Source organism: Entelurus aequoreus, linkage group LG17, assembly GCF_033978785.1.
Source record: "Entelurus aequoreus isolate RoL-2023_Sb linkage group LG17, RoL_Eaeq_v1.1, whole genome shotgun sequence".
Lineage (NCBI taxonomy): Eukaryota > Metazoa > Chordata > Actinopteri > Syngnathiformes > Syngnathidae > Entelurus > Entelurus aequoreus.
In genome coordinates this window covers 6,639,499-6,663,773 of record NC_084747.1, presented here as the reverse complement: position 1 = coordinate 6,663,773, position 24,275 = coordinate 6,639,499, and the positions used below count along the sequence as shown (strand labels likewise).

The 24,275-nt window shown below is 37.6% G+C and overlaps 1 protein-coding gene across 1 annotated transcript; it reads left to right on the top strand.

The window, feature by feature from the left end:
* Positions 1-2,276: 2,276 nt before the first annotated feature.
* On the top strand, positions 2,277-23,663 carry LOC133632212 (RILP-like protein 1). The gene is made up of 8 exons (XM_062024509.1): positions 2,277-2,936; positions 11,729-11,879; positions 14,010-14,125; positions 17,540-17,812; positions 17,878-18,039; positions 20,673-20,821; positions 22,872-22,970; positions 23,059-23,663. The coding sequence occupies exons 1-8, from the start codon at positions 2,658-2,660 to the stop codon at positions 23,150-23,152; spliced, it is 1,323 nt and encodes a 440-aa protein (XP_061880493.1). The 5' UTR covers positions 2,277-2,657; the 3' UTR covers positions 23,153-23,663.
* Positions 23,664-24,275: the final 612 nt, after the last annotated feature.

Genomic DNA, 24,275 nt, shown 5'->3' with positions numbered 1-24,275 from the left:
AACGAAACCAACTTTGGCATAATTATTTCTCTCTGGCGCAATGTTTGACAACTCTTGTTCGGTGGTTGTCCTGCAATTGGATTGGATGAGAGCTGTGGGATGAAAACAACGTAGATTTAATTTGATTGGCTGTTGTACTGAGAGCACACACGTTGACACGCAGCACACACGCTGATAGACAGACACGTACAAAATGAAAGCTAAGGAGCGCTCCCAAATAACTTTTTAAGGTTTGGGTTTTGGGGAAAGTATCAAGTCATGTCAAGTCAAAAGCCTCAAGTCCAAGTGAAGTCACAAGTCATTGATGTTAAAGTCTAAGTCGAGTTGCAAGTCTCTTTACATTTTGTCAAGTCGAGTCTAAAGTCATCAAATTCATGACTCGAGTCTGACTCGAGTCCAAGTCATGTGACTCGAGTCCACACCTCTGCCTTTTGGATCCCAATTATATTTAGTGGGATTTTATTTATTTTTACACTGTGATTACTCAAAAATAATAATTAATCAATGGTGTCCTGCATTATTGATTGTGGCTCTAATGACTAAATACTGCATATTTCAGCTTTACTATAAAAAACTGAAATGTTGTCTTTGACAAAAAAGGCATAAAACCTTTTTTTTTTTTACTTCATAACAACCTGAAGTTGATATAGAGATGTACTGTAAGTGTTAAATCAAATCAAAAAAATAATAATTTGACTTATTTTTAACATTTTAATGACTGAGACCCTTTATGGTCCCCGGGAACCCTATAGGTCAGGGGTGGGCAATTAATTTTTACCGGGGGCCGCATGAGCAACCCGAGCACTGCTGGAGGGCCACATCGACAATATTTCAATTAAATTTTGCTCAATATTATTTTTGATATATACCGTAAGATAAATAATAATAATAATAATTAATAATAATAGTAATACTTCAACATAGTGTGTGTAACAGCAGTCCATGACTAATATAAATAAATTAACATTAATAATAAATGACAGTAAAATAAGCACACGTATGACTGAGGAGTCATAGTGTTCCGTCAGACTACCCCAGGGCAGCTGTGGCTACGAAAGTAGCTTACCACCACCAGGTGGGAATGAATGATGGGTTTTTAACATGTAAAGCGACTTTGGGTACTTAGAAAAGCGCTATATAAATCCCAGGTATTATTATTATTATTATTAGTGTAACTTTGTGTGGTGTTTGAGTTGTCCGACTTTTTGTGTGGCCATAAACGCACCAGTGGTTTAGTGCTATACGTGTTGGTGACAAGTTGGTTTTGGCCTGGTTTGTACGGCAGAAAATGACTAGTTTTTCGAGATAGAAGTGTTTTACTTATGTTTTTGGTGTGGTTATGGCCGAATATAAACAGTTTTGCTCAATAAAGTGATCGATATAATTCCTGGCCTCGAAGCATCTCGATAGACGTTACAATAATTGAACGGTGTTCAATTGAACGGTGTTGACGAACACCGTTAGGACCGCTTGTTGTCACTGTCACTCAAAGTTGCATTGCAAAATTACATAGAATATGTTTATTTTGTTTAGAATTCAGATGGGATTTGATTTGGTGCGCGGCATATATTTGCTGCGCGCAGCAGACGCTTGAGCAGTACGCAATTGCGCAGGCACGCACCTTAGAGGGAACGTTGCTTGGCAGTCCATGTCTTGTTGGAAACACGCCATTCTTCATCAACTTTTCTCTTTTTAGCGTCTCGGGTGTAAACCGTGCATCACTTGTTGCTGCATGTGCACCTTCACTCGCAGGTTACACACGGACACACGCCCATAAATAATAATTTTCAAAATAAAAGCAGCACAGTTGTATTGCGCGCACGACATAGATGTTTTTTCAACTTTATTTTGTAATTAATGATTGCAGCTGTTCACATTCACTCACAATCACGCACACGCATACGTCCACACGGAAGTAATACAAATAACGATTTTCAAAACAAAAGCAGCACCGTTGTATTGCATACTCGATATAGATACTTTTTAAAATTTATTTTGTAATTTATAATTGGCCTCACGCGGGCCGGACAGGGACGCACAAAGGGCCGGATGTGGCCCGCGGGCCGCAGAATGCCCAGGTCTGCTATAGGTAAAAAAAAAAAAAAAAAATCCATATATTTTGTCATGGTTTGAAAATGGATAATATCAAAATGGCCCCCGCATGCTTTAATTTTTCCATGTGCGGCCCTCAGTGGAAAAAGTTTGGACACCCCTGGTTTAAAGCATGACAATAATCTGACATGCGCGTAGGCTCTTTGGCAAGCATGGTCAGTGAGGGCTGTTGCCTTCAGGAACTGTTGGGACATTCTTTCACTTATCTTCGAACGTAACATTAAAGCATTAACTATGATTGCTTTCTTTGTGTTTGTATACCCAATACCTGACTGAAGTAATTTAGTACTGCTTAATTTAAGAAATTAGCTCTTATTCAAACAAATACCAAATTTGAAAAGGTCCAAAGTGAAAACTACGAGTTTTGAGGTGAGTAGTGAACGCAGCATCTTAAAGTTGAACCTGTCAACAAGTAGTTTTTTTTCGCAATGGCGTCTCAAAAAACGTGAGTCAAGTAAGTCAACAGCTCCGACGTTCACACCGCTGTGAAGACCAAAAGTGTATTCGAAGCTCACAAAAATAAGAACACACACAAAAGTAAGGTAATGTCGGCGCTGGACAGGCCAGTGACGGAGCTGACGGTGTTGGACGTGTATGACATTGCGGCGGCGCTAGCTCAAGAGTTCGAGCGGACCATTGACCGGTTCGGCTGCGAGGCCCTGGTCGGCGTGGTGCCGAAGGTGGTGCACGTTCTGGAGCTCTTGGAGAAGCTGGTGAGCCGCGGTGCTGCCGGGCAGGAGGCCGACGACGAGCTGCGGAAGGAACTGCTCCGTCTGCGGCAGGAGCGAAGCGACAGGCACGCTCAGGAGAGGAAGCACCACCAGGTAAGTGAAGTACACTGAGTAGCCTGTATATAACTACACGTTTATTTAATAATACTTTACAATACAATTGTATTCTTGTGTTTGTTGTTTTGCGTGAATATGTTGTCAATTGTGTTCTAAATCTGTTAATTGAACCAAAGCGATATGCTCCCGCTTTTTTTTATACGGATAGTTTGCAAGGCGTCGGTAAAACGTAAAAAAAAACCCTATCAAATGTAGCATATATGCTAGGCCGGGGGTCGGCAACCCGCGGCTCTAGAGCCGCATGCGGCTCTTTAGCCCCGCCCTAGTGGCTCTCTGGAGATTTTTCAAAAATGTATGAAGAATGGAAAAAGATGAGGGGAAAAAAATCAATTCTTTTGTTTTAGTATGGTTTCTGTAGGAGGACAAACATGACACAAACCTCCGTAATTGTTATAAATCACACTGTTTGTATTAAATATGCTTCACCGATTCAAGTATTTGGCGAGCGCCGTTTTGTCCTACTTATTTTGGCGGTCCTTGAACTCACCGTATAGTCTGTTTACATGCATAACTTTCTCCGACTTTCTAGGACGTGTTTTATGCCACTTCTTTTTCTGTCTCATTTTGTCCACCACACTTTTAACGTTGTACTTGAGTGCACAAAGGTGAGTTTTGTTGATGTTATTGACTTGTGTGAAGTGCTAATCAGACATATTTGGTCACTGCATGACTGCAAGCTAATCGATGCAAACATGCTATTTAGGCTAGCTATATGTACATATTGCATCATTATGCCTCATTTGTAGCTATATTTGAGCTAATTTAGTTTCCTTTAAGTCCTCTTAATTAAATGTATATCTCATGACACATGTAATATGGCTTTTAATTTTTTGCGGCTCCAGACAGATTTGTTTTTGTTTTTTTGGTCCAATATGGCTCTTTCAACATTTTGGGTTGCCGACCCCTGTGCTAGGCTGACCATATTCTGAAATCCCAAAAAGAGGACACATATATGGGTGCCAAGGCGGGCAGCACGCCAAGGCCGGGACTAGGTGAACATTTGCCAATGATACTCGAACTTGCTTCATAAGTAATATATTTATTTAAATAAAGCATTTTTTCTCCTATGTTGACAGTAGTGTTGGCGCTAGGAATTTTCAAAATGGGATCTCAGGGACCCCATCAAATCATAAAAATGGGGTCCCACAGTAAATTTTTGGGGTACCACTTTTTTGTAAGCGTTTTGAAAACAAATGAGCATTATCCTGTTATACCTCACATTCTATGTTGTGTTTTGGAAAAAGGTTGTCATAAACGAGCTCTCGCCCTGCACAGCTGTTTTGTGCTTTGTAGTGTCGATATGGGCTTGTAGATCTTTATTTGCCACAGATATACACGTTCCTGCTTTGCACACAGTGCATTCTGCTTCCCATGTGTCACGGCCAGGACCAAAACACAAATACTTTTTCCGCAAATCATCCGTGAAGTTGCATTTACTTTTCGGGCATTTCTTGTTTTCATGTCTGTCTCCACTCACTAGCTCTCTCGCTCTGTGTCTCTGCCCCTCCCTCACCAATGTTTCTGCGTGCGCACCTTCACAGCTTGTTTTGTTTAACCCCTTCTTAACTTAACCCTAGAGTCTAGGGTCGGCAACCTTTATCACTCAAAGAGCCATTTTGACGAGTTTCACAAATGAAAGAAAACAATGGGAGCCTCAAAACTCTTTTGAAATTTAAAATGAAATAACACTGTATACAAAGCTTTTTATTGCTTTGTGCTATTTTTAAACCATGGGTCTTAGACACGCGACCCGGCCCGCACTTTAATATGACAGTTTAAGTTGGTGCGGCCCGCGAGATTTCCATGAATGGCATTCAACAGCGTCATAGTTGCCAATCCTCCCACTTTTCCCGGGAGACACCCAAAATTTGGGCATGATGGCACTGCCTTTAGCGCCCTCTACAGCCTGCTTAAACAGCATACCTGCTCGGACACATGTTGAATGCATCTTTTGCTTGCATTCGAATATGACAGCAAAACTTACTTGGTCAGCAGCCACACAGCTTACACTGACGGTGGCCGTAAAAAACAACTTTAACACTGTTACGTTACAAATATGCGCCACACTGTGAACCCACACCAAAAAAGAATGACAAATACATTTCTGGAGAACATCCGCACCGTAACACAACATAAACACAACACAACAAATACCCAGAATCCCATGCAGTCCTAACTCTCCCAGTCTACACGCCCCGCTAGCACCAAACCCCCCCACACATCAACACCCCCCCCTCCCTCCCTCCCTCCGTGCGTCGGTTGAGGTTAGAGAGTTAGGGCTGCATGGGATTCTGGGTATTTGTTGTGTTGTGTTTATGTTGTGTTATGGTGCAGAGGTTCTCCAGAAATGTATTTGTCATTCTTTTTTGGTGTGGGTTCACAGTGTGGCGCATATTTGTAACGTAACAGTGTTAAAGTTGTTATATACGACCACCGTCCGTGTAAGCTGTGTGGCTGTTGACCAAGTATGCCTTGCTGTCTCCCACGTGTGCAAGTCAAAGCTTCATACAACATGAGGCCTGGCTGGCATGCTATTTGTGCAAGTAATAGAGGATAATATATGCAGTGCCATCACAGCACGCCCTTAATTTAGTTGTTAGGGGTTGCCGATCCCTGCCCAAGACGTACATTGAAAATACACGCAATCCTATCTCAAAATGTCGGACATTTGAGGCATTTAAAAAACCCGCCCGGACACACCCACGAAAGAGGACATGTCCGGGGAAAAGAGGACGTATGGTCAGCCTAATATATGCCTTCGCACAACACACTTTACATAACATAAAAACACACTTTACATAACATTTAAAAAAACCTATCAAATGTAGTATATATGCCTTCGCACAACACACTTTACATAACATACAATGTAACACGTAGTAGCGCTGTGACGTTCGCGAACAAAATATAAAATCTGAGCAAATATTACAGAATACTGCCCACCAATTGTGTAAATTCAATTATTTTTGTCTACATTGTTAATATACATTGTTCTTAACCTTTTTGACCTTGGGGCCCATTTTTTCCATTACAGAGGGGCCCAGGGTCATACTTGCCAACCCTCCCGATATTCCCACGAGACTCCCGAATTTCAGTGCCCCTCCCAAAAATCTCCCGGGGCAACCATTCTCCCGATTTCCACCTGGACAACAATATTGGGGGTGTGCCTTAAAGGCCTACTGAAAGCCACTACTACCGACCACGCAGTCTGATAGTTTATATATCAATGATGAAATCTTAACATTGCAACACATGCCAATACGGCCGGGTTAACTTATAAAGTGCAATTTTAAATTTCCCGCGAAACTTCCGGTTGAAAACGTCTATGTATGATGACGTTTGCGCGTGACGTCGATGGTTGAAACGGAAGTATTCGGACACATTGTATCACAATACAAAAAGCTCTGTTTTCATCGCAAAATTCCACAGTATTCTGGACATCTGTGTTGGTGAATCTTTTGCAATTTGTTTAATGAACAATGAAGACTGCAAAGAAGAAAGCTGTAGGTGGGATCGGTGTATTAGCGGCTGGCTGCAGCAACACAACCAGGAGGACTTTGACTTGGATAGCAGACGCGCTATCCGACGCTAGCCGCCGACCGCATCGATAATCGGGTGAAGTCCTTCGTCGTGCCGTCGATCGCTGGAACGCAGGTGAGCACGGATGTTGATGAGCAGATGAGGGCTGGCGTAGGTGGAGCGCTAATGTTTTTATCATAGCTCTAACGAGGTCCCGTAGCTAAGTTAGCTTCAATGGCGTCGTTAGCAACAGCATTGCTAGGCTTCGACAGGCGGCACAGCATTAACCGTGTATTTACAGGTCCAGTGTTTGGTTCGGTGTCTCTTGATAGTAGTATTGTTGATTTTCTGTCTATCCTTCCAGTCAGGGGCTTATTTCTTTTGTTTCTATCTGCATTTAAGCCCGATGCTATCACGTTAGCTCCGTAGCTAAAGTGCTTCACCGATGTGTTGTCGTGGGGATAAAAGTCACTGTGAATGTCCATTTCGCGTTCTTGACTCTCATTTTCAAGAGGATATAGTATCCGAGGTGGTTTAAAATACTAATCCGTGATCCACAATAGAAAAAGGAGAAAGTGTGGAATCCAATGAGCCCTTTTACCTAAGTTACGGTCAGAGTGAAAAAAGATACGTCCTGCACTGCACTCTAGTCCTTTACTCTCATGTTCCTCATCCACAAATCTTTCATCCTCGCTGAAATTAATGGGGTAATCGTCGCTTTCTCGGTCCGAATCGCTCTCGCTGCTGGTGTAAACAATGGGGAAATGTGAGGAGCCTTTCAACCTGCGACGTCACGCTACTTCCTGTACAGGCAAGGCTTTTTTTATCAGCGACCAAAAGTTGCGAACTTTATCGTCGATGTTCTCTACTAAATCCTTTCAGCAAAAATATGGCAATATCGCGAAATGATCAAGTATGACACATAGAATGGATCTGCTATCCCTGTTTAAATAAAAAAAATGTCATTTCAGTAGGCCTTTAAACACACATAAGTGAATGCAATGCATATTTGGTCAACAACCATACAGGTCACACTGAGGGTGACCGGAAAAACAACTTTAACACTGTTACAAATATGCGCCACACTGTGAACCCACACCAAACAAGAATGACAAACACATTTTGGGAGAACATCCGCACCGTAACACAACATAAACACAACAGAACAAATACCCAGAACCCAATATACACCCCCGCTACCACCAACACCCCCCCTCCAAAGTCATGCACAGGCATCCTCCATAAAGGGATACACCCCTACCAGGAGGATCGTCATACTCTCTTCGAGTGACCGCCGATGATGATGATGACGCCCTGGACAAGTCGCCACCTCATCACAGGGCCAACACAGATAGACAGACAACATTCACACACTAGGGCCAATTTAGTGTTGCCAGTTAACCTATCCCCAGGTGCATGTCTTTGGAAGTGGGAGTCAATCCCAACCTATTTACAGTTTAACAAAATAAACCATGTCAATGTTATCATCTATCCATCTATCCATTTTGTACCGCTTGTCCCTTTTGGACAAAGATTAATATTTATATATAGACTTAGGTCAGGCTGAAACTCTTATCAAGTATACTGCACAAGAAGGAACTCAAAAACTGAGGAAAAATAAATGTACATATAATTATGCAGTGCTAAAATAAATACATTCTAACTAAATTAGTAAATATATATATATATAACCGAAGTTACTGTGGTTTATCTGTGAGACAGTGCTCAATACCGGGGTAGAGCGGAATATTCGTTGGGTCAGGAAAAACCACGGAGGCTATTTCAGCCCTACAAACCTGTTTTGCAGGTTTCCCTGCTTTTCAGGGGAGCAGGGAAACCTGCGAAACAGGGGATAAACTCCCCTGAAAAGCAGGGAAACCTGCAAAACAGGTTTGTAGGGATGAAATAACCTCCGTAGTTTTTCCTGACCCCAACAAATAAAAAAATAAAAAAATTAAATAAAATTTAAAAAAAAAATATATATATATATATATACATATATATACATATACATATATATATATACATATATATATGTATATATATATATACATATATATACATATATATATATTAATAATAATAATAATAATAATAATAATAATAATACCTGGGATTTATATAGCGCTTTTCTAAGTACCCAAAGTCGCTTTACATGTTAAAAACCCATCATTCATTCACACCTGGTGGTGGTAAGCTACTTACGTAGCCACAGCTTCCCTGGGGTAGACTGACGGAATATAATATATATATATATATTAATATATATATATTAATATATATATACATATATTAATATATATGTATATATATATTAATATATATATATATATTAATATATATATACATATATTAATATATATGTATATGTATATATATATATATATACATGTATATTAAGGCTGAAACGACGCGTCGACGTAGTCGACGTCATCGGTTACGTAAATACGTCGACGCCGTTTTTGTGCGTCGACGCGTCGCATAATGACGTCACACTACCGTCATGGCGAAGCGCAAAGCAGACGATCAAAGAAGACTATGCGAGCGGTGCGAGCGAGGGGGGAAAAGCATGCCAAAAGTGGTCAAAAGTGTGGGAGTATTTCAATAAACGGCCTAATAATGTTGTTGTATGCACACTGTGTCGAGCGGAAATGGCCTATCATAGCAGCACAACGGCTATGAACGAACATTTGAAAAGAAAACCATCAACTAGTCAATCGTCCGCGCGAGCATACGTTGTCATCATTACACAAAAACATGAATGTGTCATTTGTATCTGCTAGGGGTGTAACGGTACGTGTTTTGTATTGAACCGTTTCGGTGCGGGGCTTTCGGTTCGGTACGGGGGTGTACCGAACGAGTTTCTAAGCTAAAGCTAACTTTAGCTGCTAAAGTCTTAACAAGCTGCTTCGCTCCTCTGCCTCTGTCACAGCATGCAGCATTGTCCCACCCACACAACCATCTGATTGGTACACACGCAGCATTGTCCCACCCACACAACCATCTGATTGGTACACACGCAGCATTGTCCCACCCACACAACCATCTGATTGGTACACACGAAGCATTACCAGCCAATCAGCAGTGCGTATTCATAGCGCATGTAGTCAGCGCTTCAGCATGGAGCAGATAGGTGTTTAGCAGGTGAGCATCAGGCAGCGGACTCTCCCCAAATGATAATAAACACCTCCCAGTCAACTACTAGTAACATCACTATGAGCCCGTTGACCTTCTAGAAATATAAACTGCAGCTCAGCTCACTCGCAGTCCTGGCTTGAGGTGAAGGCTAATTACCTCCCAGTTCCAGCCACATCGACCCCTTCTGAGCGTAGACATGCTAACCTTTCTTCATTACAACTGTTAGTCACTCACTGGAATGAGTAGAATTGGTTATTGTGTACTGTGTTGGACTGGATGTTTATTTTGCACATTTTAAAAGCAATACTTAATGTTTACACTGTTTCAGAATATTTAGATTGGCACTTTTTTGTATTGGATGTTTATCTTTATTTTTGCACATTTTAGCAAATAAGCAATACTTTCACTTTTGTTTAAATGTTTACACTGTTGTTACATAATATTTCGTTTTGCACTTTTTTGTATTGGATGTTTATCTTTATTTTTGCACATTTTAAAGCAAAATAAGCAATACTTTTACTTTTGAAATGCTTATACTATTGCAGAATATTAAGATTTGCACTGGATGTTGACTTTTATATGTGCACATTAAAAAGAAAATAAGCTACTTTTAATTTTGTTAAATGTTAAAAGTTTTAAATGTTTACATTGTTACAGAATATTTAGTCATGTTGTTGTCAATGTTGACTGAGTGGCCATACTTCTTTTTTTTTGTAAATAAAAGCCATGCCTTTTGAAAAAACGGGCCTACATTTATTTTTTCATCTTCATTTTGAATAAAAAAATAATCGGTAAAAGGAAAAATAATCTATAGATTAATCGAAAAAATAATCTATAGATTAACCGATTAATCGAAAAAATAATCTATAGATTAATCGATAGAAAAATAATCGTTAGCTGCAGCCTTAATGTATATATATATTAATATATATATATATATATATTAATATATATGTATATATATTCATATATATTAATATTAATATATATATATATATATATATATATATATATATATATATATATATATATATATATATATATATATATATTGGTAGATACACACAGTACATACAGGCCATAAAAAAACTAGAAGGTGGACGCACAACATTTGACATTGACAGACAATAGCTGCACAATAAATCGTTTAAGAATCGACTTTACGGCGTACGAGTGTGCAATCTTCACATCGCAACATTCTGCAATGTTGAAGGAAAACTACCTTTACATGCGTGCACCTTTGTACATGCATGGACACTGTATGTTTTCTGAGCTCAGTGTAAGTTTGTGCAGAGTTTAAAAATAATGTGCACGACGTCACTGTGCGTTTAATACCTCACTCATACAGTATTTGCTCAATGCAACAGTAAATGTGAATAGTTTAAATAAACAATAATTTTTCCGCCTGCCATAACCTTCAACCTTTTCTTCGTTTAAGTGTACATCAACATTGAAATTGCATGTTTAACATGTGTGGCTTGATTAAAATAATAAAAAAAATTATAAAAACATTTTGCCGCTATACAGATCACGACAGCCACATACCACCGCTTTCATGTGCAACCTGTTCCGTGTCCGCATATTTAATGTTACATATACTAAACGATTAATCGAAGCATCAGAATATACATTTTAAATCGAGTTAATGCATCACCTCCTCACCATTTTTTCAATATCCGGGCAAAATCTAGAGTACTGTATATCCACACAAAATGATTACAGTTTTATAACTATTAGTCAATGTGAGTATGAAGTTTGAATATTATATTTCAAGATGAAGAGCTCAAAAGGTTAAAAAGTTTATCGTCATTCACTTTACATTTGCTCATAAAATAAGGAAACCTACTCAGCACAATATAAGCAATCAATAAAAGATGAAAATAAGATTATCTCTAAAAAACAGACAGAAGCCAAAGTTAACATTCACAGAGATAATAGCTGTGCAGGAACAAGATTTGGCAGCAAGATGGCATAACAAAGTAGCTTTTGAAAATATCTGTATTTTTTTCATATCGCAGATCATTTCGAAAAATAGCAATATCATTTTTTCCCAATATTGTGCAGTCCTATTGCAGACATATAATAAAGTTTGGTACGTGTGTGACTTTTAGGAGTTGGAGCAGGTGGAGGATGTGTGGCGGGCAGAAGTGCAAGACCTTCTCTCGCAGATCACTCCGCTTCAGGCCGAGAACAAGAAGCTGCTGGCGAGCCTCTCGCTCACTGAAGCGCCAGTTGCTGAGAAAGACCTGCAGAAGCAAGATGGTGGGCATTAATAATATGATTTAAATGTTTTACAAGACACAGGATGTCATTCGATTATGTAGGTGTACCTAATGAAGTGTCCTGCTCACTTCCGATGCTTGCGGTCAAGTTTATGTTTGCATGTTGACAACCAACACAGAAGCTATGAGCTTGCAGAGGAGGCTATTTTTGTGGCAGACTAGAATGTAGCTCCTGGGTGACACACTCAGCTATATTTACAACACACACACACACTTCTTGTAAACATGTCAGGTACAACATAAAGGATAGCTCCAGAAGTATTGGAACACTCTTGATGTCTGTAATTAGTCTGTGGCTATGGGCTGTGATGACATCATTGTCTAATTTGCATAATTCAGTGTTAGTGTGTGGACATGTAAAACCGAGCTTTTTGTTTTTTGTCATAAGAAATCTGCGACATGACGTCATGTTTTAAACCCTATTTAACAACGGAACATTAAGTTGTGCGCCTGTTGATTGGTAGTTTGTTGTTGTTGTGTGTGTTAAAGGGGAACTGCACTTTTTTGGGAGTTTTGCCTATCCTTCAAGTCATTATGAGAGACAAGAACACACGTCTTTTTTTAAAATCCGATTTTAAAGATGATAAAGGCTTGGAAGATGCGGCTAATGGGAGTCACCATTGTAGCTTTCAAAGCCCTTTAAGACAACTTCAAAACCCTCCAACGTTTTGTATACACACTGTAAGTCTATATATAATTTAATTAAAAAACATGTTCATAACAGGATGTAACATGTACAATATTTACCATATTTTGATCATTTTACTCAATGCCGGGACTGGTTACGTCCCTGCATTGATTTACGTTTCCATAGCAACGCACGTCTGACTTCTGGCAACAAATTTGTGTTTTTTTTCCGGAAACAAAACGCAAGTGTGTTCTAACCACGGCAGACTTGGTAAAAGACAACAAAGACGACTATTTTTGGTCAAATGAGGATTCACAACCTTATATTTTTGAAGCTGAATGAACAGAGGACGAACTACTGTTTCTAAAAGCCGGCACGAAGAAGAAGGTGAGACGTTTGAGCAGACTGAAGCCGAACGAGTGAGGTGAAATTCACTCGGAGCTGCAAATGTCGAATTTGGAGACAAGCTATTTCGAAATAAATGGCATTCTCGGCTAGCTTGACCAAATAGACAACTGTCCATTGCGTGAGTCACACTTTATATCGCTCAGGATACACGCAGCACATCATGCGTGTATTATTTATTATGAGCTGTGTACAAACAAAACTTGAAATGTGGGCTAATACTTTACAGATACTGTAATATTATTGTTCATGTTTTTCAGTCAGTACGGATTGGTGTCCTATCGCAGTGTGTTGTGTATTACAAACTCGTGTTGACGTAGAAGCTATCTTAACTCATGCCGTAGTTAGCTTTTATGGCTCATACCAAAGCACGCCGATGTGTTGGTACGCTAGAAAAAGAGTTCCTCAGTGTTTGCTCTTACAATAACAATGTCGCTACAGTTTGGTTGTCATACAGGTTACGGAACGTAAATGAAGTATTGTTGACGGTTTTTTAATGCATTTTTAAAGTGATTTAGAGGTAGAATTGATTGCTCCCGTTAGCTGCATTGCTAGCTACCAATTGTTGTGTCTGACCAGTCTTCCTCTTAAGGAATTAAAGTCACTGGTCAATCCCAAATTCTTTCAGATGACATATATGTTGAGTAAGGACCATCAAGGCAGAATAGGAATATTATCAAGTTTTACTAAAGCTTTAGGAGACCATACCTTACAAATGCGCTAATACCAGCATCCAGAAGTGGTCTGAAAATCAAACGGGAAGAGACAATTTATTGAATACGAAAACAGCCCCCACCCTGCCCAGAAAGGAATACAGCCTCGTTGTTCTAACACACATAAGATAAAAAGGGAGTATGCTATAAAACCGCTTTCTGTTAGTCTCTTCAGGATGCGCCGTTTTGTGGGCGGTCTTATTTACGTGCCTCCACTTCGACTGCATTTTGTCCTAAATCCTTCTGTGGCGGTCTAAAAGTAATTGTGCACAATTAATGAATGTACAGGAAACCTAGCTCTTGCTGACTTCAGTCACGGAAGAATATTATATTTCTGACAGTCTTGTGTTTTTGGTTCTCGCAGGGATGTCAGACAAGGAAAGGCAGGTGAAGAAGTTGACAAACTTGGTGGACAAACAGCGGGATGAACTCCGAGCTAATGACCACGAACTGACACTGAAAAACGACGACATTGAGGCTGTAAGTGTCTCATTATTATTATTATTATTTTCATTATGCTTGACTGTGGGCAAGATGCAATTATCTTGTGTGGTAGCTATTTAGACAATGGTAGTGTGTTGCTATACTTATTATTTATGATGCAGCTAGGAATGTAACGATATGAACATTTCACATCACGGTTATCTTGGTCAAAATTAGGGCCGCAACTAACGATTACTTTGATAATCGATTAATCTGTCGATTATTACTTCGATTAATAATCGGATAAAAGAGACAAACTACATTTCTATCCTTTCCAGTATTTTATTGAAAAAAAACCAGCATACTGGCACCATACTTTTTTTGATTCTTGTTTCTCAGCTGTTTGTACATGTTGCAGTTTATAAATAAAGGTTTTTAAAAATAAATTTAAAAAATTGCCTCTGCGCATGCGCATAGCATAGATCCAACGAATCGATGACTAAATTAATCGCCAACTATTTTTATAATCGACGTTAATCGATTTAATCGATTCGTTGTCGCAGCCCTAGTCAAAATGATCACGTTATCATTATTATCGGCATAAAGGCATGGATTACTGTCTCAAACTGTTGCCTAGAAAGAAGGTTTTTAACTAGGGATGTCCGATAATGGCTTTTTGCCGATATCCGATATTCCGATATTGTCCAACTCTTTAATTACCGATACCGATATCAACCGATACGATATCAACCGATATATGCAGTCGTGGAATTAACACATTATTATGCCTAATTTGGACAACCATGTATGGTGAAGATAAGGTACTTTTTAAAAAAAATTATAAAATAAGATAACTAAATTAAAAACATTTTCTTGAATAAAAAAGAAAGTAAAACAATATAAAAACAGTTACATAGAAACTAGTAATTAATGAAAATGAGTAAAATTAACTGTTAAAGGTTAGTACTATTAGTGGACCAGCAGCACGCACAATCATGTGTGCTTACGGACTGTATCCCTTGCAGACTGTATTGATATATATTGATATATAATGTAGGAACCAGAATATTGATAACAGAAAGAAATGGGGGGAGGGAGGTTTTTTGGGTTGGTGCACTAATTGTAAGTGTATATTGTGTTTTTTATGTTGATTTAATTAAAAAAACAAAAAAAAACAACCCAAAAAAACAGATACAGATAATAAAAAAAAACGATACCGATAATTTCCGATATTACATTTTAACGCATTTAGGACATCCCTATTTTTAACCTTGGCCAGCTGACGTAAATAAAAAAAGCTGGCTTTCACCACTGTGCCAATCTGACGCTCCAATTTAAAATCACTGTCAATATGAAAGCCCAGGTTGGTGATCATGAGTTTAACGTGCAAAGCCAAGGGGCCAAAGTCAACAGGGGGGAGCTCACAGGTAGCACTAGGTCCAAACACTATTACTTCTGTCTTCTTTTCATTGAAATTTAAGAAATTTAGGGCCATCTAGGCCTTGATATCATCAAGACAAGCAAGTAGTGGATGCATTGAAGAGGCATGATTTCTCCTTAACGGAAAATACATTTTAAGCTAACTGTAAGCTAATGTTGCAAGCGTGTGCATCTTTTCGCGGCTGTTGCGTTGTTTTGAAGATAAAAACTGTCAACTGATTTCTTGTTTGGCGCGATACTACAATCGATTAATCCGAAGATTCACAGCTTATTCTCATCGAATGACGTGGCTGCTACTGACCCAGCCGAATCGCTCATTTGTCAAACCGGATATCCAGTCGCATCGGTTTACCATTAACAACCCTACACTGCAAAAACTGAAATCTAAGTAAGATTAAATATCTCAAAAAAGGGTGATATTTGCTTATTTTCTGTCTGATAAGATACTTCTTCTCACTAAGCAGATTTTATGTTAGTGTTTTACTTGTTTTAAGGGTTTTGGTCCTAAATGATGTCAGTAAGATATTACAGCTTGTTGCTGAGATTTGATGACCTATATTGAGTAAAACATGCTTGAAACTAGAATATCAACTGTTGCAAAGCTGTGTCATCAACACTCACAAGTATAAAACTACTTTTTTAAAGTAATCATTTCTTACTTCAAGCATGAAAAAACAAATCATGATGCCGAGCGCATATCATTATGTCAAGATAATGGCACTAGCATTTACTTAATTTAAGAATATTTTTCAACATATTGAGCAAAAAGGTCTCTTTTTTTTTTTTCTACCAAGAAAAGTGCACTTGTTATTAGTGAGAATATACTTATTTTAAGGTATTTTTGGGTTCATTGAGGTTAGCTAATTTGACTTGTTTCGGAGAATCTTGACAAGCCGAATTTTCTTGTTCTATTGGCAGATAATTTTGCTTAGTTCAAATAAAATACCCCTCGTTTTTGTATTTTTTTCCCCTTGTTTTTGAACACTGACTTTTTGCAGTGTAGACACTACCATGCTACTCACTTGTACTGTATTTTCACTTTTACCTATTTCAACAGTAAAATGGGTGTGTGTTGACTCGTTTTCACTGGGTAGTAAATGTATACAAGCTGAACACCGACTACTCTAAATAGGGATGTCCGATAATATCGGCCGATAAATGCGTTAAAATGTAATATCGGAAATTATCGGTATCGTTTTTTTAATTATCGGTATCGTTTTTTTTTTTGTTTTTTTTTAATTAAATCAACATAAAAAACACAAGATACACTTACAATTAATGCACCAACCCAAAAAACCTCCCTCCTCATTCACACAAAAGGGTTGTTTCTTTCTGTTATTAATATTCTGGTTCCTACATTATATATCAATATATATCAATACAGTCTGCAGGGATACAGTCCGTAAGCACACATGATTGTGCGTGCTGCTGGTCCACTAATAGTACTAACCTTTAACAGTTAATTTTACTCATTTTCATTAATTACTAGTTTCTATGTAACTGTTTTTATATTGTTTTACTTTCTTTTTTATTCAAGAAAATGTTTTTAATTTATTTATCTTATTTTATTTTATAATTTTTTTTTAAAAGTACCTTATCTTCACCATACCTGGTTGTCCAAATTAGACATAATAATGTGTTAATTCCACGACTGTATATATCGGTTGATATCGGTATCGGTTGATATCGGTATCGGTAATTAAAGAGTTGGACAATATCGGAATATCGGATATCGGCAAAAAGCCATTATCGGACATCCCTAACTCTAAAGTATATCTAAGATTATTTTCTGTGGTATTGTCCCTTGATTGATTGATTGATTGAAACGTTTATTAGTAGATTGCACAGTAATGGTAAATGGTTGTACTTGTATAGTACAGTACATATTCCGTACAATTGACCACTAAATGGTAACACCCCAATACGTTTTTCAACTTGTTCAAGTCGGGGTCCACGTTAATCAATTCATGGTAAATTCATGGCCTTGAGAAGATAAAGAGATACCATAACACATTCTTGTCACTTTTCCAGCTCCAGATGCAGCAGCATCGCCTGATTAGGATCAACCAGGATCTCCGTCACAGGCTGGGCATGATGGAGGCGCAGAGCAAGGCGGTCATGCGGCAGCGAGCTGAGCTGCAGGCGGCGGCGCAGGCCCGTCAGCAGCAGATGGCCGCCCTGCAACTGGAGGCCAGGTGTCTGAGGGCGGAGCTGCAAGAGTGTGAGTTGGAGAGAGAGGTGGTCAAGATGGAGGCAAACTGCCGCTCTTCCACAAGTGGCTCCACATTGTCTTCATCGCCGCAGGTGGGAGTCAAACAGCACGGTGGCTCAGGGGCCAACCTCATGTGACATTGTTGCTTTTGTGACAGTTGAGGAAGGTGGCACCGTCCGACTCAGTGAAGCCAAATTCGGTCTGGGTGGAGTGTGGAGGAGATCCTGGCTGCTCTGATCTCCACATCACGAGCTCAGCGAGCCGAGAAATTAATGTCAGCACGAGCGACCGAGAGGGGGACGTGCCTACGCTGTTACTGGTAAAAAAAGGCAAATAATATATATTTTTTTACCAAATATTTTTAATTACAAATCTTGGTATTATAATTTTTTTTACAATCAAGCAATTTTATTATTAATTTTGAATTAATTTTGATTTAAATTTTTACTATTAATTAAAAATATTTTTTTATTTACAAATCTTTTTATGATAATTTTCTTTACAGACAATGTAATTCACATTCAGGGTATTCAAAGTGACTTCTCAAAAGAGGTAGACACTTTTTAAGTTTACACAGTGCAAATGCAAACAGGTGTAAACATGATGTCATACATGTTAAGTTTAACCAGTGCAAATGCAAACAGGTGTAAACATAATGTCATCCCAGTTGACTATGCACAAACCCTGTCTCTAAACCTTTAACATACATGAAAAAAGAAAGTAACTAATAAAACAATACATATACACACTTAGGGGTGCTCAAAAAATCAATTCACATCCAAAATTGGATTTTTACTTATTCCAATTCTAAATTCATTCATAATTGAAAAAAATAAAAAAAAGTCTTTTTTTTTTTTTTTTTTAATAAATATTAATAGTTTTTAGGCCATCTCCATGCTTTACTCATTGCACATATACGTTATACGTCAACAACCAAAATTAGGTTTTGTAACCTGTTGCATATTTTGATAATGTTTTATTATAATTACTATACCAGAAAATACATTGTAATAATCTGTTTGAATTAGAGATGTCCGATAATGGCTTTTTTGCCGATATTCCGATATTGTCCAACTCTTAATTAGAGAATCCGATACCGATATATACAGTCGTGGAATTAACACATTATTATGCTTAATTTTGTTGTGATGCCCCGCTGCATGCATTAAACAATGTAACTTTACCATGAATTGATTAACGTGGACCCCGACTTAAACAAGTTGGAAAAACTTATTCGGGTGTTACCATTTAGTGGTCAATTGTACGGAATATGTACTGTACTGTGCAATCAACTAATACAAGTTTCAATCAATCAAAAACAAGGTTTTCCAAAATAAGAGAACAACTTCAACTCCAGTTATGGAAAAAAGTGCCAACATGGCACTGCCACATTTATTATTGAAGTCACAAAGTGCATTATTTTTTTTAACATGCCTCAAAACAGCTTGGAATTTGGGACATGCTCTCCCTGAGATAATCCTGATACCCATTACAACTATGGGAAATACTATACTTTGACTTTCACAAAGTACATTATTATTATATATTTTTTTTAAACATGCCTCAAAACAACAGCTACAAAAACAATGAAGGCACACAACTTCAGTCCAGAGTATACTAGACTACGTCCGTGTTTTACCGGATATTTACTGCTCCGTACAGCGGCGTTTTAAAAAGTCATTAATTGTACTTTTTGAAACCGACACCGATAATTCCCGATATTACATTTTAAAGCATTTATCGGCCGATATCGACATCTCTAGTTTGAATCGAATCGTAAACGCCAAGAATTTCAATTTGATCAAATAGTGAGGTGTCCAAAGATTACTTTTAAAACACTCAAGTATTGAAACCTAAAGCAGTAATAACCTTGATATATTATCTAAACAAATTAATACATATCATATTTGTAAAGGCAGTTTTGACAGATACTTGCAGGTGTACTTGATGACGTGGCAGTACACTGCAAAAAGTCAGTGTTCAAAAACAAGAAAAAAAAATACAAAAATGAGGGGTATTTTATTTGAACTAAGCAAAATTATCTGCCAATAGAACAAGAAAATTCGGCTTGTCAAGACTTTCCAAAACAAGTAAAATTAGCTAACGTCAATGAACCCAAGAATACCTTAAAATAAGTATATTCTCACTAATAAGTGCACTTTACTTGGTAGAAAAAAAAGACTCTTTGGCCCTATATGTTGAAAAATATTCTTAAATTAAGTAAATGCTAGTGCCATTATCTTGACATAATGATGTGCGCTCTGCATCATGATTTTTTTTTTTCATGCTTGAAGTAAAAAATTATTACTTTAAAAAAGTAGTTTCATACTTGTGAGTGTTGATGACACAGCTTTGCAACAGTTGATATTCTAGTTTCAAGCATGTTTTACTCAATATAGGTCATCAAATCTCAGCAACAAGCTGTAATATCTTACTGAGTCCATTTAGGACCAAAACCCTTAAAACAAGTAAAACACTCTAACATAAAATCTGCTTAGTGAGAAGAATTATCTTATCAGACAGAAAATAAGCAAATATCACCCTTATTTGAGATATTTCATCTTACTTAGACTTCAGTTTTTGCGGTGTACGTCATGAAATAAAACCGCCAAAGCAGAGTTTAGTATTTATAAAGGACTAAAATGTATAAACAAATATAATTAAATGATTAATCAAGCACTTTTTTTTAGCAGTTGTGTTCCATAGAAGGCTAGATCTAATGGCCCTCTGGTTCCCACCCATGCATTTCTTGCTTTAAACCTATCAGCCTGAAAAAAACAATAGCATTACCAGGACAACAAAAACAGACTTTGTTTATCAGTGTGTCAAAACATATCCGTTAAGCCATTACCGGCAGAAATGCAACGCTGGTGACTCATTTGTGCGCCAAGCTGCTTATTACACCACTAAAGAAAGATGGTCTGTGTGTATGTGTGCGCGTTGTGTCTGCAGGAGGAGGCCAAAGAGGAGACGGACTTCCTGGAGCAGGAGTCGGATGCTCCTCGCTTCACCCTGCAGGAGCTTCGTGACGTCCTGCAGGAAAGAAATGAACTCAAGTCTCAAGTGTTCCTCATGCAGGAAGAACTTGCTTATTATAAAAGGTAGCATCTTATACTGTTTCTTCTATTTGAAGTCGGTCTCATATGTCCCACAATAGTGGATTAGAAGTTTGTTAGCCAAAATCTAGCATTGATGATTGATTTTAGACAGTTTAAAAGTGCTTCTCGTAAACCAGACCTGGGCAAATTAAGGCCCGGGGGCCACATGCGGCCCGTTAAGCTTTTCAATCTGGCCCGCCGGACATTCCCAAATATTTTTTTTAGATCTTTAAGATGGAAAGTGTAGCTGCCTTTATGATGTGCAGTGATGTTTTGTAATTACCATAAGTCTTGAACTAAACAACATACAATACATACATACAATGGTTGGAATCTGCGCTTTTGCATGATATTTTAGTGACTAGTGTTGTCCTGATACCAATATTATTTCGATACTTTTCGATACTTTTCTAAATAAAGGGGACCAGAAAAAATTGCATTATATGCTTTATTTAACAAAAGATCTTAGGGTGTGGCGGACCGGTACTTTTCAAAGGCGGTATGGTACCGAATATGATTCATTAGTATCGTGGTACTATACTAATACCCGTATACCGTACAACCCTACTAGTTACTATGGTAATCTACGTCACAGCAGGTCAGACGAGGCACCAAGCAGTTTTTCCAGAGCGGCCAGCCTGAAAGGCGGGTGTCAGGGACAGACGCGGAAGGAGATTTTTACAAGAAAGTAGATGTTTTTTGTTTTTTTACCCTTCACGTTGATATTTCGCTGTGTTTGTTGCATTTGGCTTGATTGTAAAATAAGTCGATTGAGAGAGGGTGTGACGTTCATATGTTCTCAATATTCAGGGTTTTATCGTTCATAGAAAAAAATAAAATTCCATTCCGTTTTCAAGGAAGTCTGTCATAACATTTTTAGCATTCAATCAGACTTTATTGTGAGGTTTTGTATTAGTTTTCCTAAAAATAGATATACTGGCCCCCAGACACATTTTTTTCTCTAAATTTGCCTCCCCGAGTCAAAATAATTGCCCAGGCCTGTCGTAAACCCTACTGCAAATACACCATTGTGTGTGTCGGTAGCTTTAATGCTAATGAGCTATGTGGAAAGCGTTGTTGTACATATTATCCATTTATCATGTACCTCTGCACTTGTCCAATGTAATAAATCTGCAGATCTATAGCTTTTTATAGGGAGCTGGATCTTGAGGAGCTGGCTCGTCTCGTTATTATATTGCTTAATTTTTTAAAGTAGTAAACTTGTTTTTATGAAATAAATAATCCCTGGTTGCTGTCTTAAACAAGATCAAATCAAATCAAATCAAACTTTATTTATATAGCACTTTTCATACACAGGCAGGTGGCAAACACAAAGTACTGTACACATATTTAAAAAAAAAGAAGAAGAAGAAAACACATACAAACGCACAAAAACGCCACCTTTGCGGTGTCCACACTGGAGAATATAACTAAAAATTAAATCGCCATCTAAAAAATAGTAAGAAAGGCATGATAAAATATATGTGAAAATAAGATAATAATGTAAATAATACATTAATAGAAACATAACATTGTGATGATAATAGTAGTACTAATAATATCAAAAAATAAGATAGAAAATAACAATAAAAAATTACATTTAAAAAAAAAATAAGATCAGAATAATTGTAATTTACACATCCTAACAAAATACACTCTTATTGGTGGGAAATTATTCTGAAATATTGATTAAAATGTGTAAACATAATTTAGCTTGTGTTTTCATTGTAAACATTCCTTAAGGTGATGTTATATCCCAATGCTTTGACAGTGAGCTCACTATTTTTAATTTCCCCTCTCTTATACTACGTAGGCTGCAAATTGCCTCCATTTAAAACCAATTTACCTTAAACAAAGAAATATGAATATACAGTTATTCCTCCTGCTAATTTGTTCCAAACCCAATTAATTAGATGATTGTATTTCCCCAAAGTAGGAATTCCTACTGAAAAATGTAATATTTTCATATTTGGAGCATAAAAAAAACATATTATGACCCTCTAAATATATTTTTTACCAATAACATTGGATTTTTTTCTGCGCTCTCTTCAAGTGAGGAATTTGAGGAGGACATGCTTGTCTGTGCTTCATCTTCACCGTCTCCACCATGCAGCGCCTCCTCTGATCTGCCCGAATCAGGAATTCGACGCCTGTGAGTGTTGCACCCTGATGATTAATTTAACAATGTCGTGGAAAAAAAAATATAACAAAATGTGCATGTTCTTTCTGGTACCTGACAGGATCTTCACTGCCATCATGCCCATGGTCGCTGCCGGTTTAATCGCAGACGATCCCACATTGTTGCCCATCCGGCGCCTCGTTTCTTTAGTGTGACCTTTTAAAGAATTGTCTTGAATTTGTATTTTTACATGCATGCTATGAGGCCAAATTGTGGTGGGTATTTTAAAGTATATATTTATTTATATTAAGGACATTGCTATGTATGTTGGAAGAGAAGCACGCATGACATTGTCGACACACTTAATGAATAAAAGGAAGATTTAAGTATCTATGACTTTTAATGCATTAAATTTGCATTTTTAGCTTTTCACTCTAAAAAGAACAATGACATATTTTTTTCCTCTGTTTTAAATTAAGCCAAATACCAAAAATATGCAAGTACCGGTATCCACAATAATTGTTGGAAGATTACACACTCATCTGTAAAAAATTCTGTTTTTATTGTTGTAATAAAGCATTATTTTTAACAAGTGTGGTCTTGTCATGTGACGTGCATGGCTAAACAAATCCTGTACATCTGCAGTACTGATGCATGTCTTTTGTACACAAAAGAAATACAGATATATATTTATTAAGGCTGTCAAAATTATTATTTTTCATTAGATTAATCACACTTTGGAATTTGGCTTAAATGAATGATTAATCACAGGTGATTACTTGCTTGCGTATTTAAAATTTGCTTAAGAAAAGCCCCCGATATTTGTACACGAATGCAAGTTTATTGACAGAATGTCGTCCAGGAATGTTTCTAAACGTATTACTGAAATGCATGTCATTTATCTGCACAAAACTTGCTAACAGTTTTATCTAAAGTTTTTCAGGCTGTATTTTGAAGTGAAATTTTCCAGCCAGCACACCAGTCGGGAGTCTCCTCGCTCATTTTTGTATTGACGTTTGCATGGATCTGATCACTGACCGTATAGCGGTTAAGGTAAAAGAGCTTTTACGGTTAAAATAAATTGCTTGAATAATTTATAAGTGTACATGATTGATGCAAAAATTTTTCTCTGATTAGTCACATGAGTTAACTCATTAATTTTGACAGCCCTAATATTTATCCACTGAACTGGATTGCATTGTAATTTCTGCCAAATGTGGATCAGATTTGAATTAATAGTTTTTATGACCGCTACAGACCCATTGATTAAATCACACATTTTTATTTTTATGTATAATTTAAAAAACAAATACCGTATTTTTCGGACTATAAGTCGCA

Coding starts and splice junctions, on each gene's coding strand:
- LOC133632212 (XM_062024509.1), top strand. CDS start 2,658: ATGTCGGCGCTGGACAGGCCAGTGACGGAGCTGACGGTGTTGGACGTG. Junction 14,126..17,539: donor AAAACGACGACATTGAGGCT/GTAAGTGTCTCA, acceptor TCACTTTTCCAG/CTCCAGATGCAGCAGCATCG. Junction 20,822..22,871: donor GAACTTGCTTATTATAAAAG/GTAGCATCTTAT, acceptor GCTCTCTTCAAG/TGAGGAATTTGAGGAGGACA.